A 12,158-nucleotide genomic window follows, 5' to 3' on the forward strand; every position below is an offset into this window, starting at 1 on the left:
GCCCTTTCTGGATTTGGCACCTCTAGAATTTTTTATCCCAGGAAACGGTGAAGATTATCTAGACCTGAATGATACCCTATTACACCTCACCTGCAAGATTGTCAGACCTGATGGGACAAACATCCCCAACGACACCAGAGTGACGTTCGTGAACTATCCAATCGCGACAATGTTCAGCCAGCTAGATATCACGCTAGGGGACACCTTGGTCAGCCAGAGTAACAACTGTTACCCTTACAGAGCTTTAATAGAATTGATTTTGAATTACAGCAAGGAAACCCTAGCCACTAGATTTTCTACAGGAGCCTTTTTTAAGGATACCGCCAGACATCATGAATCAACGGCTCTGGATGGTCAAAATCAGGGTTTTGTAACAAGGGCCGCGCTGACTAACGGGAGTAGGAAAGTGGAGCTGGTTGGGCACCTCCACGCGGATCTATTTTTTCAGCCCCGACTTATGATAAACGGAGTTGATCTGAAAATTAAATTAACCCGTGCCAAAGATGCATTCTGCCTTTTAACCAATGACCCCGCCGCCGGTTTCAAGGTAAAGATTTTGACGGCTTCCCTTTTTGTGAAAAGAGTGAAGGTAAACCCAGGAATACGCCTAGCACACGCTGAAGCTCTGCGAACCTCTACTGCCAAATACCCCGTGGATAGGGTGAGCATGAAGGTGTTCAGCATAGCAGCAGGGACGCGTGTGAGCAACCTGGACAACTTATTTCTGGGTCAGCTTCCAAAATTGCTGGTCTTGGCTCTCGTGGACAATGATTCTTTTAGCGGGGATTACATAAAAAACCCCTTTAACTTTAAGCACTACAACGTTAATTTTGTCGCGCTCTATGTTGACGGGGAACAAACACCCCTGAAACCTCATCAACCTGGACTATGAAGCAGAAAATTACGCACGGGAGTATATGAGTTTGGTGCAGGCAGGCGGGAAGCATTTGCAGGACAGACCCTTCCTGATGAGCTGTGAAGAGTTTGGGCGAGGATACGCTCTTTATGGTTTCAACCTGACACCGGATCAAGAGTGCGCGGAGACCATTACTCTCTCTGATGTCAAAACGGGGAACCTGAGAGCTGAAATCTGCTTTGCAAAACCCGCTTGCCCGACACTGTCAACTCTGGTTTATTGTATGCTGGCGTTTGATCTCTGTGATAGAAATCAATCAAAACCGCAACGTTGCTGCAAACATTGCTGACCACGCCAGAGAATGGATAACTGTGCAGCTTATCGCTGGGCATTTCATTGTTAAACAACCGCGTGACCAGAAAAAGTTTCTTGGGAGTTTTCGCCAGCGATCAGCTGCCGACTAAAAAAGTGGCTCAGAGGCCGGCGTGTCTAGTGGTGAACACCGATCCTCAAAGTCTCCCCGGTGAGCACTGGCTGGCTATTCACCTTCCTGATCATGAGCGTGCAGAATTTTTTGACTCTTATGGCAACCCTCCTTACAGTCTACTCTACCCCCAAGCCGTGATGGATTTTTTAAAGAAAAACTCTAAGGATATCTATTTTCACCAGAAGAAACTCCAGGGACCCACGTCGACTACTTGCGGACATCACTGCCTATTGTTCTTCACGCTGAAAGTACAATCGCTGCAAGGGTGTGCCATTTGATGATATGATTGTGAAGGCACGATTCCAAGCAAAATCTTTGTGCAAAATGACAGAATGGTCAGGGCTTTTGTGAACAAAATCGGCAGGGGATCAAAAACTTTACAGACCAGATTAAGACCTGTGCAATCCTGTGTTTCCTGTGCACCCTAATAAAACCCTCTTTGAAAAATAAAAACGCTATCACGAGCCTTATTTGTAAAATAAGAGACGGGACACAGTACCAATTTTAAAAACAAAAATTTATTCTTCCGTTAACCATTTTCCAAGGGTTAGCCCTGCTTTCCTTTTAGAAGGGGCCAAAAGAGGGTGCGTCTTCTTTTTCTTGGAAGATAGGACGGGCGTTTTCTTGGCAGAGGGTGGCGGCGAAGAGCTTTTCAAATCTTCTAGCAGCTTTCTAGTTGCTTTGCTGCCCGCTACAGATGAGGGTGTGTTTAGTTCTGCCAACGCACCGATGAACATCTCGTAGCCTTTAGGGAGCCGGGCAGAAGTCGGGGCGTGTGTTTGTGTAACGCTTCTGATGAGGTCCAATATATGGGTCCCGGGTACGGGCTTTCCTTTGTAAATGAATGTCCCCTTTTCATCCCAGCTAGCGATGTGCTTGTTCTGGCCCATTGTCTTGATCAGCACACGAGCATTGGCTCTGTATCTTGGGGAGAGGCTTTCTACCACATCTTCCAAAACGTGATCAGTCGGGGCTGCTAGAGGGACCTGAGCGCCATCAGGGGGTGGGGGTGGCGGCGGGGGGAAATGCAGATCTAGGCGGGTGGTTTCTTCTTCGCCCTTTCTCACGTGCGTTAGATATTTCTGAAGGTGAGTGTTATACAGCCTGGCTTTCTCATAATCTGGAAGATCCGATCTCTGTAGTATAGCCTTCATCTCCTCGTCTAGAGTACGTACAGCAGTGCTTCGTATGTTTTCATCACGCTGGCCCAGGTGGTGATTTAGCTGCTCCAGCTGGCGGCTGGGGACCAGGTACATCTTCTCAGCATGCTCCATTAAGAACGCGTTAACAAACTGGTTATCAGCGGTATGGCGATGCCCAAGAGACCGCCAATAAACCCACCACTCTGCTTGACCATCCGCAGCTTCTTCTTAATGGCCGTTTTTTTGCTGCTCAAGGTCTTAACAACGGCCCGCTTTTTTCTCAGAAAGGCCTTCTGGCGGAGTGTGAGGGGGATATTTCCCTTCAGAGCATTTAAACAAATCTCACTTAAAGCATTAACCAGATCACGCGGCGGAGCAGCAAAAATAGCTTTACGCAGTTTGGGTGAACACTTAGATAAAAGTTTCAAGAGAGCACCGTTTCTCTTTAAGCAAGCGGACATGGTGCTGCTACTAGGGGCGGTAGCCTCCCTGTAAAAGCTTGGGAAAAGGCAGGGTCAGAGCCTTTTAACACCCCCCGCTGATTTCTTTAGAACGTAAGCTGCCGGAAGGTCCGGGGGAAACAGACCGGTCCTCAATCTGAAAGCTTCGGGCGTATTAGTATTCAAATCAACCACCAAGTAGCCATAGGGCCTACTCACCGCATCCTCATAGGCCTCTAGGAAGAATTTACTTTTCCCAGGGTACATCTGCCGTGCCAAAGTTGAAATTTGCAGCTTGTCTCGGGGGTTTTTAAATAAAACCAAATATTTGGCATTCAGATGAATAGACCTGCTATTTTTCCCCTGGCAAAACAAGTTCTGCGTGATAAAAATTATACTGAGGTTCCTATGGTGTACATACTTTGTGAAGGCATTTTCAACCTCGCCACTAGCCGACGCAGAATTCATCAAGTCATCCACAATGATCAAGTTTCTTTTATTAGGCGGTAACAATGCATCATCGTTCAAAGTGGAGGGAATGCCCTCTACAATAGTCTGTATAAAAAGGAAAGCGCTGTGTACAGTTCTCTTATAAGCAAAGGTTGCCAACAGGAATACAGCAGCACACAACATTTTCTGGCATTTGAGACAAAGAACCCTCAGCGCGGATAAGTAGATTCCTAATAAAGTAGCTTTTACCACAATTGCTCGGTCCGCCAGGATGAAGCTGAGAAGGGGTGCTGCCACCTCGTAGTCCATTTTCAACACCCGTGATGGCAGACTTTGTACAGGCAATTCTCCTTCAATTCACCTCTTTTGTCGATTAAACTTAATCTTTGAGTCTTTGAAAGGAGAGCTGCGTCCTAATGGTAAAGTCCTCTCTGTGTCTAACAATCCCTGGATGAGCCAATTCTCTGATAGAAGCTGGGTTTTCCTCCATCGCGTGTGAAGACTAAATCCTTTAAGCTGTCAAAAATTAATTTTTATTGTTACGAAGTTCAGGAGTGATACCTTCATCTTTCAAACACGCCTGGTTATTAGGAAATACGGTATCCGTGAAGACTTAGGACCTGAAGAAACAAACTCTGTGATGTGGTGGCCCTCGGGAAGTTACCACTTTGTCAGCTGTCCTAAATAATCTCCTATAGGCTTTGGTGGTTCATCCTCATCCTTTTTTCTCTCCTAAAATCACCGAAGTCTGTGTCATAATATAAGCACCTTCTGTCCAAGTCCGTCTAAAAGCTTGTACAACTCTAGACGCCAAAGATATGCTGTGGTAAAGCAGGCTATGTAAACATTTGTGTTCCCTGATCGCTGTCAGGCCAGTTTTTGCATGCTTCCAAGACACACAAACTGTGTCAATCGCTGATGAAGTTAACAGCTGACAGGGTCAAGTAATTTTCTGAAAAGATCAGTTCAAAATAATCTCGTCGTGGGTCTCTGACAAGCTCGGTATGGTTGGTAAATTTCTCCTCTGCGCAAGAACTTTCCCCACAAAGAATTGAGAAACAATTTGGCAACCTTGTCTCTTCAAGAGGTTCTGGCTTGATATGCTCAGGGCGCTAGAATCCATTAAATTCCCTCAATTTCACCTAAAATTTGCCACATACTCCCTTTTGTCTGAATCGCTTAACTACCCAGGAAGGGTAGCCGGAAGCTTCCTGCTTATTTCTGAGATGACACTTAATATACTCTGAAAACAAGTCTTTAGATTTTCTCTCAAAATGCCACACTTCAAAGATTTTCTCCACCCTGTATCCCTTTTCTATGGCCACCATGATCTCACAAGTACACCACGTACCCACAAGCGCTCTCTCCTCGTCACTGTGATCACATGGTTCCTGCTGTTTAGTAGCAGCGCAAGTTCTACACAATGTAAAATACAATTTGCCATCAACCTTAGAAGGCAAAACTGGGAAGAAAAGACCTTTGGGTGGGTGCACTTTCACCTTAGCAAACCCAAAATATTCTGCGAGGGGCTCGAAATTGTCATAAATGATTACGGGGTGGCCAAGGGGATACACTTTCCTAGCGTTCACAAAATGGGTAACAGACTTCAGAAATCGACAGCATTTGATCTTGCTCATTCTGCCTCTGCTTTGTAATAGAGCGTGGCGGCATTGGTACGCCCTCCAAACAAAGCATCTCGGGGGTTCAGGGGCTCAGGGTATTGGGATGTTTTCAGGAAGCCAATCACCCCCTCATCCGTCTTTTTTAGGTTTTCCCACTCATGTTCCCAAATTTCCCTAACATGAAACCCAAGCTCCCGCAGTTTGTCAGCTCCTCCGCCTTGTTAGGAGTACAGATCGCCAAATGTCCGGCAGGAAACTCTATTAAATGACTGTGAGTCATAACAGGTCAAACAGCCGTGGAAATAACACCCTTGGAATTCGAACGCTGTTTTTTGCCCATCCTGCAATCACAGAGCCATCGATGTAATACTTTCCTAATTTAAATTCTCCACCCTTTAGAGCGTGTTTGATTTGAATGTTTTCTCTGTCTGCTCAATATAGCTCAACCATTGGATAGACGCTTCGTTGAGAACCTCCTCTTTGTCTGGCTATGATAGAGGGGTCCGGTGGTGGAATAGCAATTCCACTGCGGGCTGAGATAATTGAAACGGTACATAGCTAAGAGCACTTCACACATGGCTTGCGCGTGATATATTGTAAAGGATCTATACTGAGAGAGTCATCCCTAACGGTCATGTCTATGATTTCCTGCCTGTAAAGAATGCATGCTTTTTCTAGAATTTCAACATCTTTTTTGCAGTAGAACGCCAACTCTTTCTGTAGATCGAAAGTCATACCTTTGTTTTCCTCATACCACGCTTGGAAAGCTGCTCTTTCTTTAACACCCATGGTGCTTTCCGGACCGTAAAATTTTTTGAGGTCAGGCATAGGGCCCTATATAACCCTGATTTTCGACGCGGTGTTGAAAAGTGTGGAAAATAGCCCTTTTGCTCTGCAAACCCAAGAGCTGCTGGAAGTTTTGCTAATGGTAGAGGTAGATGATTTAAAGAATCTACAAATTTTATACCAAACGCCGATAGTCATAATACATGATTTTCCCCCCGGTGGCAATCAGTCTCCGCTTGTAAACACTCTTCAATCAGTTAATGTCAGTGGAAATGAAATCACGAATCGTAAGATTTCGAAGTTGTGGGCTAAGGAAGGTGCATGCGTTTGGAAATGCTTATTCTTTGTAATCAGAAGTACAAACTCATCGTACGCAATTTTCTCCCTTGAATTCCCAGTCTTTGCCGGCGATCCCCAGCCCCTCAATCGTTATTCATATGGCCTTTGCATAGATGTAGTTTGGTATATGTTCCCCTGTCTCTTTGCATTACACTCAAAGTCGTGAGAAAATGTAGTATAGCGAGTGTGGAGGGTTTTCAAGAGGCTGGAGAAAACACATTGGGCATGCGATGAAGCTCATCCCTCCCAAGTTCCCCTCCACACTGCATGCAAATTCTCCCTTTACACTTTTTAAACCCGTGCTTCATGTTTTGATATGTTTCACAGTCTACACACCATATTCTGGGTGTGCACACAACCTCTTTCCTTCTCGCTAGCTCCCGATGCCTCCTCAGACATTCACATCGCTTCCACAATACATGTAACAATTATCACATTTTTGGGGAATGCCCTGTGGTGGTTTTACACATTCAGTTGTCGCAGCACATCCGACAATGAATTTGCACCGCCACGCGTGACTGTTATTGCTCATATAATGTATCACAATACGTACACAGATTTCTGCACCCAAAAGAGATGCTCGAGGGTTCAAAACTCCAAAAAATAATGAGAATTAGATTTGCTAGAAGAAGTAGGTAATATGATTTCTTGAAACTTTTTGGGTTGATCGTTTTAAAAGATAGACCTCAGCCCTTCTTGGCAGCACATTGCAATTCTTGTATGTTAAGTTGCTTAAATGGTGGTTCCAAAGTTGGAATATCGGCTAAGCTTATTTTCTTCTGGTTAGACCACCCCAGTTGCCCATGTAAATCAGCTGCGTGCTTTAACAACTCGGCATCTGTACAATCTAGCTCCTGTTCAGATTTCAGCACACCCATTAGCCCTCCCGCAAAACACAAATTGTGCTCATCGCTGTTCAGGTCTATCAAATACCTGCGTTTTTTATCAATGATTTCGGCTGTAAGGGATGGATTTGACTCTCCTTTCCCACACCACCCCTAGGGGGCCTTGGATGGCTGTGCAATGAGTCTTAAGACAAATGCTGCTCGTAATTTCAATGACTGCTTTGTAGAAGACTTGCCACAAAGTCGGTGAAATTCAGCTGCATTAATCTGTCCTTTCTTTCGTCTAAAGTGAATAGACCGGGCTTTGCAACTCCGCCAGCCTTCCAATCGTAACTGTACAAAATCATCAGGGTTCAACTCTCCCGCCACGTCATTCTCACTTACAGTTTGAACACCTCTTGAAAGCTGCCTCAAGAGCATGGCTAAACCATGTTAACCTGTCTAAATTAACAAAACGGAATTCCTCACTAACCACTAGGCTTCTAAAATTTTCTATAGGGTCTTTCCCACGTTCTCACCCTTTCCACAAAGACTTCTGGTTGTTCTTCAACCTGTAAGGGTGATACATTGACATCCCCACCCTCCTCCTCCTCCTCCTCCTCTTCCTCCTCTTCAGTTGCTCCACATTCAGGCCCCCCATCCCACTCTCCATCAGACCCCGATGACTGGCTTTTGGGACTCTGTACGGTATCAGCATGTAGGGCATTCTGCGGCAAACCTGCACCCACCTGTGCTACATTAGCTGTACAATCTAAATAAACATTATCAGTTTTATTATTCGCTAGGTGGCTTCTCATCAATTCGAGGGTACTGGCTTCCAGCCTTTTGATTTCTGCCTTTGCTTTTTCAATAATCTTTTCATTCTCTCGTTTTGCTTCTAGAAAGGGTAGTAGCTTGTCGCAGGTCTCAAGAAGCACAGCATCAGGAATCCCCTTCATAAGTCCTCCACACGCAGCCTTCTTGGCTTTCACATCCCCAGCACCAGCAGCCGCTTGTTGTTTGGTCATTGTTCGCTTCAACTTGCTTTTACTACCAGATGCAGCATCTGAAAACCGGATAAACACAGGCCTTGTTAGAAAATTATATATACACATCCAAACATTCTTTTTGAAGAAAAAAACCGCAACATTTTTAAACACGTTTTGGACCTAAAATACCCGATAAAGAAAACTGTCAGCGTTGGTGAAAACACAAGCATGAAATGAATTATGCACCCCCATTAGCAAACCTCAAAATAACAAAAATTTAAATAATGTGAAAAAAGAAGACAAAATAGGAAAACATATCAAAATATGAAGCATAGTGCTTAAACTTGTTTCTACAGAGAGAAATCATGCTCATATATAGTGATAACTTTACATAAAAACACTCTATTCACTTCTCCAGGAATTCCCAGGAATCTCCTGCACCCTCCCAGGAATGCTCTGGCAACCCCCAGAAGCTTTCCAAAACGCACCTTCACCCTTGAAAAACATTTTCCCATTCTCCTCTCCAGGAGTCTCCAGGAATCTCCAGGAATGCCTGGCAACCCCGTATAGCTCTAAAACGACTACCACTCCCCAAACATTCTATTCACTTCTCCAGAATTCCAGGGAATCTCCGCAGGGAAACGTGCCCCTGGGCAAACCTCCTGGAGAAGCTCTGGGAAAACCTAATCTCGGCCGCAATTTCTAAAATGATTCTATTCTACTTTCCTAGGAATCTCCCAGGAATCTCTCTCCAGGAATGCCTGGCAACTCCCTCGAGAAGCTCTAAAACGCACCCGCCCACTCCCCAAAACATTCTATTCACTTCTCCAGGAATCTCCAGGAATCTCCAGGAATGCCTGGCAACCACCGAGAAGCTCTAAAACGCACTACCAATTTCAAATACCTATTCAATTTCTCCAGGAATCTCCAGGAATCTCCAGGAATGCCTGGCAACCACCGAGAAGCTCTAAACTAATCTTCACTCCCCTAAAACATTCTATTCACTTCTCCAGGAATCTCCAGGAATCTCCAGGAATGCCTGGCAACCACCGAAGCTCTAAAACGCACTCCGCCCACTCCCCAAAAAATATTCTATTCACTTTCCCAGGAATCTCCCAGGAATCTCCAGGGAATGCCTGGCAACCAATGTAGAAGCTCTAAAGACCCTACCACTCCCCAAAACATTCTATTCACTTCGCCAGGAATCTCCAGAATCTCCAGGAATGCCTGGTAAACTACCTATAAGTTCTAGAAACGCACTTCACTCCCCAAAAATATTCTGTTCACTTCTCCAGGAATCTCCAGGGAATCTCCAGGAATGCTCAAGTAACCACCGGTAGCTCTAAACGCACTACCACTCTTAAAACATTCTATTCACTTCTCCAGGAATCTCCAGGAATTTCCAGGGAATGCCTGGCAACCCCCCCGAAGCTCTAAAACGAAGCACTACCACTCCCAAAAAAACATTCTATTCACTTCTCCAGGAATCTCCAGGAATCTCCAGGAATGCCTGGCAACCACCGAGAAGCTCTAAAACGCACCCGCCCACTCCCCAAAGTGACTTTGAACACATAGAATAATTACCAGTCGCTTCCTTAGGTTGCTGATTGGGAATGGCAGTTTGGGCAGCAATGGGACAGTGTGGTCTCATTAGGCCAAGCTGCTCACATACTCTTCCTGTACATATCTGGTGTACCAGGAAGGGCTGGGTTTTTAATGACCACTTCTAATAATTGTAAATATGCAACTCTGAGACTTCCCAAGAACACATCCATTTAAAAACCACCCCTGCCCCCTTAATGCATAGCCTGGCCTCCATAGAAAAGTTCGAGCTCTGAGATTCCCCCAGCAGGGGGCTTGTTAGTTTTGCATAAGATTCCCCCAGCAGGGGGCTTGCTAGTTTTTTGCAGCAAAAGGAGACCGATGGCTTCCCAAGACACAGCCATTTAAAAACCTTCTAAAACGCCAAGAAACGCTTTCCCCATTTAGCTATATAACATGCGGAATTTTTTAAAGGGCTGCTGCACGCATTACATTTCAGAATGATCAGGGGTGGGGGGTTGTGGGGACTTACTGCGCATGTTAGCTGCATGCTTTGATGGCTCTGCATCTTTGGGAAATGCTGGCTGTCTGACCTTCTGGATGATAATTTCTAGTAATTTAAAATAGAGACACTTATTACCACCTATGTATTGCCCCCCTATGTAGACCAACATGTGTATTCATAACTCCCCAACCCCCACCCCCCTCTGTGGAGTGGAGTTAGACACTCATGCTACATTTTTCCAAATTACAGCAGGAGTACACTTTTTTCTAAGACAGCTGAAGCATAATTGTAACTCTTGCTTAGAATCAGTATGCAGAATATTTTAAATTTGGCTTAGAATCAGCTTGGAAGACATAGAGGCTTTCAAAATAGTTTTTAAAAAATCTTACAACCCACCGGGTTCTAAAGGATATGGGTTTCTAGATTCATCCTCATGGGCAGCTCCTGGCTGGTCGAACCCCTTGGTGAGTTCCCACTTTTGGCCTTTGGGTGACCCCTCTAATTCACAGATAGCTTCCTTCCTAAATCTTCTTGCGAAAGTAATATGGGAAATTAAATATATTTAGATAGATAGATATATCTATATATTTCCCCCACACCCCCCATCTTTTGCCATAATAAGAACATAAAAAGCATCTTACCGTCTCTGTCAGGGATCTGAAAAGGATCCATGTTTAAAATCCAAAACTGAGATCTTTTCGGCTTCTCATCCGTTGCCCTCTTCAGAAGATGGCTCCTAGATTAAAATGCGGAACCTGGCTAAAATGTGCTTTCTCTGAGGGTGGGTCTTTTGGTCTGCGGAAGCTTATCTGATGTCACAGGTCTCGCTGATAACCCACTGCCTGAAAGCCAGGCATCTTTAGGCCCTGCTAATTTGCCATGCAGGACAACCCCCCTTTACAGAATAGTTTTTCACATACAGAAAAAATTCCAAGACTTTATAAGATTTACAATATTGAGCTTTATTTACACCACAGGTTCAAATTTATTTTACAGCATTGTATGGTAGCACTGGCTTGATTTTTACATAAAGCATATACAAATTAATTTTATTATTTACAAGGTCCAGCTCTTTCTTTACAAAAAGGTGTCAAGCACATTTTCAAGGCCAGACTGGGCTAAATATTTTTCTGCGATGGAAATATACTGTTGAGGGCACAGTTCTCTGACCTTCTTCAACTCTGCTATTGGGGACCATGCATTAGAAATTTTTTGAATCATTTTTCCAATGGAAATAATATTATTCTGGTTCAGACAAAAACATCCCAAGCTGGCTCCCACATATAGGCATGTGTTTAACAATGGCACAATCTTAAGATTGTGGCAGGCATCTTTTAAAAGCTGATCAAAATGCTGGACATCCTCTGAAAGACATGAATGGGACAGTTGACCGCCCATTTCAAAGATGCAACCGAGGCAGTTTTTCTTGTTCAGATGCGAAGCACACTTCTCTAGAATAACGCAGACAGCAGCTTTCAATAATTTCCAGAATGCTGACCGTCTTTGCGTAGCTGGGACCGTCCACCCACAATCTTGGAGGCCGGAGAGTGAGCGCCAAAATTGAACAGATCCTCCATCTCTGGTCAACTGGTGAAATGTGCATTTCTGTAAGAAAGTAAAAACACATTTTACACTGTGCAGGCTTTTCCTCAGTACCCACCTGCCATACAACCCCTCAGTCCCCACCTGCCATACAACCCATTAACAAACCTGCTGCTCTTGTTGTTCAGAATCGGCACTTGAAACAACGAGGGGCTCTTCTGCCTTCACCTCTGGAGAAAACGTTAGTTTTCTGTTAATGTCAGGATCCTGGTTCTCCTGGTTCTCCATGCTGAGGTGCCTTTTAGCTGGCCTCTGTTTTCTTCGGGGCGCCGCCGGCGGTGTGAGAGTGAACAAACTTTCACAGCTCATATCCATGTTGAACACAGCCCTGTAGGATTTCTCACTTGAAAAGACATATTTATGCCACGGGGCGTGTCTGGAAAAGTCATAGACGCACTCACAGCTCCCTGCTGATTTGTTAGATGTGCCACATGCGCAGCAGGGTTGGGCGGCTGCCGTGCGCAGGCGCAAAGGGCAAGTCTGGACCTGCCCGGACTTGCCCTGACATGTCTACTTTAAGAGGAAAGGGGGGGGGGTGTCCTACCTGGCAGGGTTGTTGTAGAAGTACATTTTT

The 12,158-nt window shown here is 44.9% G+C and overlaps 2 protein-coding genes across 2 annotated transcripts; both read right to left on the reverse strand.

The window, feature by feature from the left end:
* Positions 1–5,958: 5,958 nt before the first annotated feature.
* LOC125425574 lies at positions 5,959–10,466 on the reverse strand. Its single transcript, XM_048483153.1, has 4 exons — positions 10,379–10,466; positions 10,010–10,087; positions 7,486–8,012; positions 5,959–6,030 (listed from the first exon to the last, which is right to left on the reverse strand). The coding sequence occupies exons 2-4, from the start codon at positions 10,014–10,016 to the stop codon at positions 5,959–5,961; spliced, it is 606 nt and encodes a 201-aa protein (XP_048339110.1). The 5' UTR covers positions 10,017–10,087; positions 10,379–10,466.
* Positions 10,467–10,919: 453 nt separating this feature from the next.
* Positions 10,920–12,152, reverse strand: LOC125425573. Its single transcript, XM_048483152.1, has 2 exons — positions 11,693–12,152; positions 10,920–11,587 (listed from the first exon to the last, which is right to left on the reverse strand). The coding sequence occupies exons 1-2, from the start codon at positions 11,897–11,899 to the stop codon at positions 11,060–11,062; spliced, it is 735 nt and encodes a 244-aa protein (XP_048339109.1). The 5' UTR covers positions 11,900–12,152; the 3' UTR covers positions 10,920–11,059.
* Positions 12,153–12,158: the final 6 nt, after the last annotated feature.

The sequence above is a fragment of the Sphaerodactylus townsendi genome, unplaced genomic scaffold (assembly GCF_021028975.2).
Source record: "Sphaerodactylus townsendi isolate TG3544 unplaced genomic scaffold, MPM_Stown_v2.3 scaffold_805, whole genome shotgun sequence".
NCBI classification, from domain to species: Eukaryota; Metazoa; Chordata; class Lepidosauria; order Squamata; family Sphaerodactylidae; genus Sphaerodactylus; species Sphaerodactylus townsendi.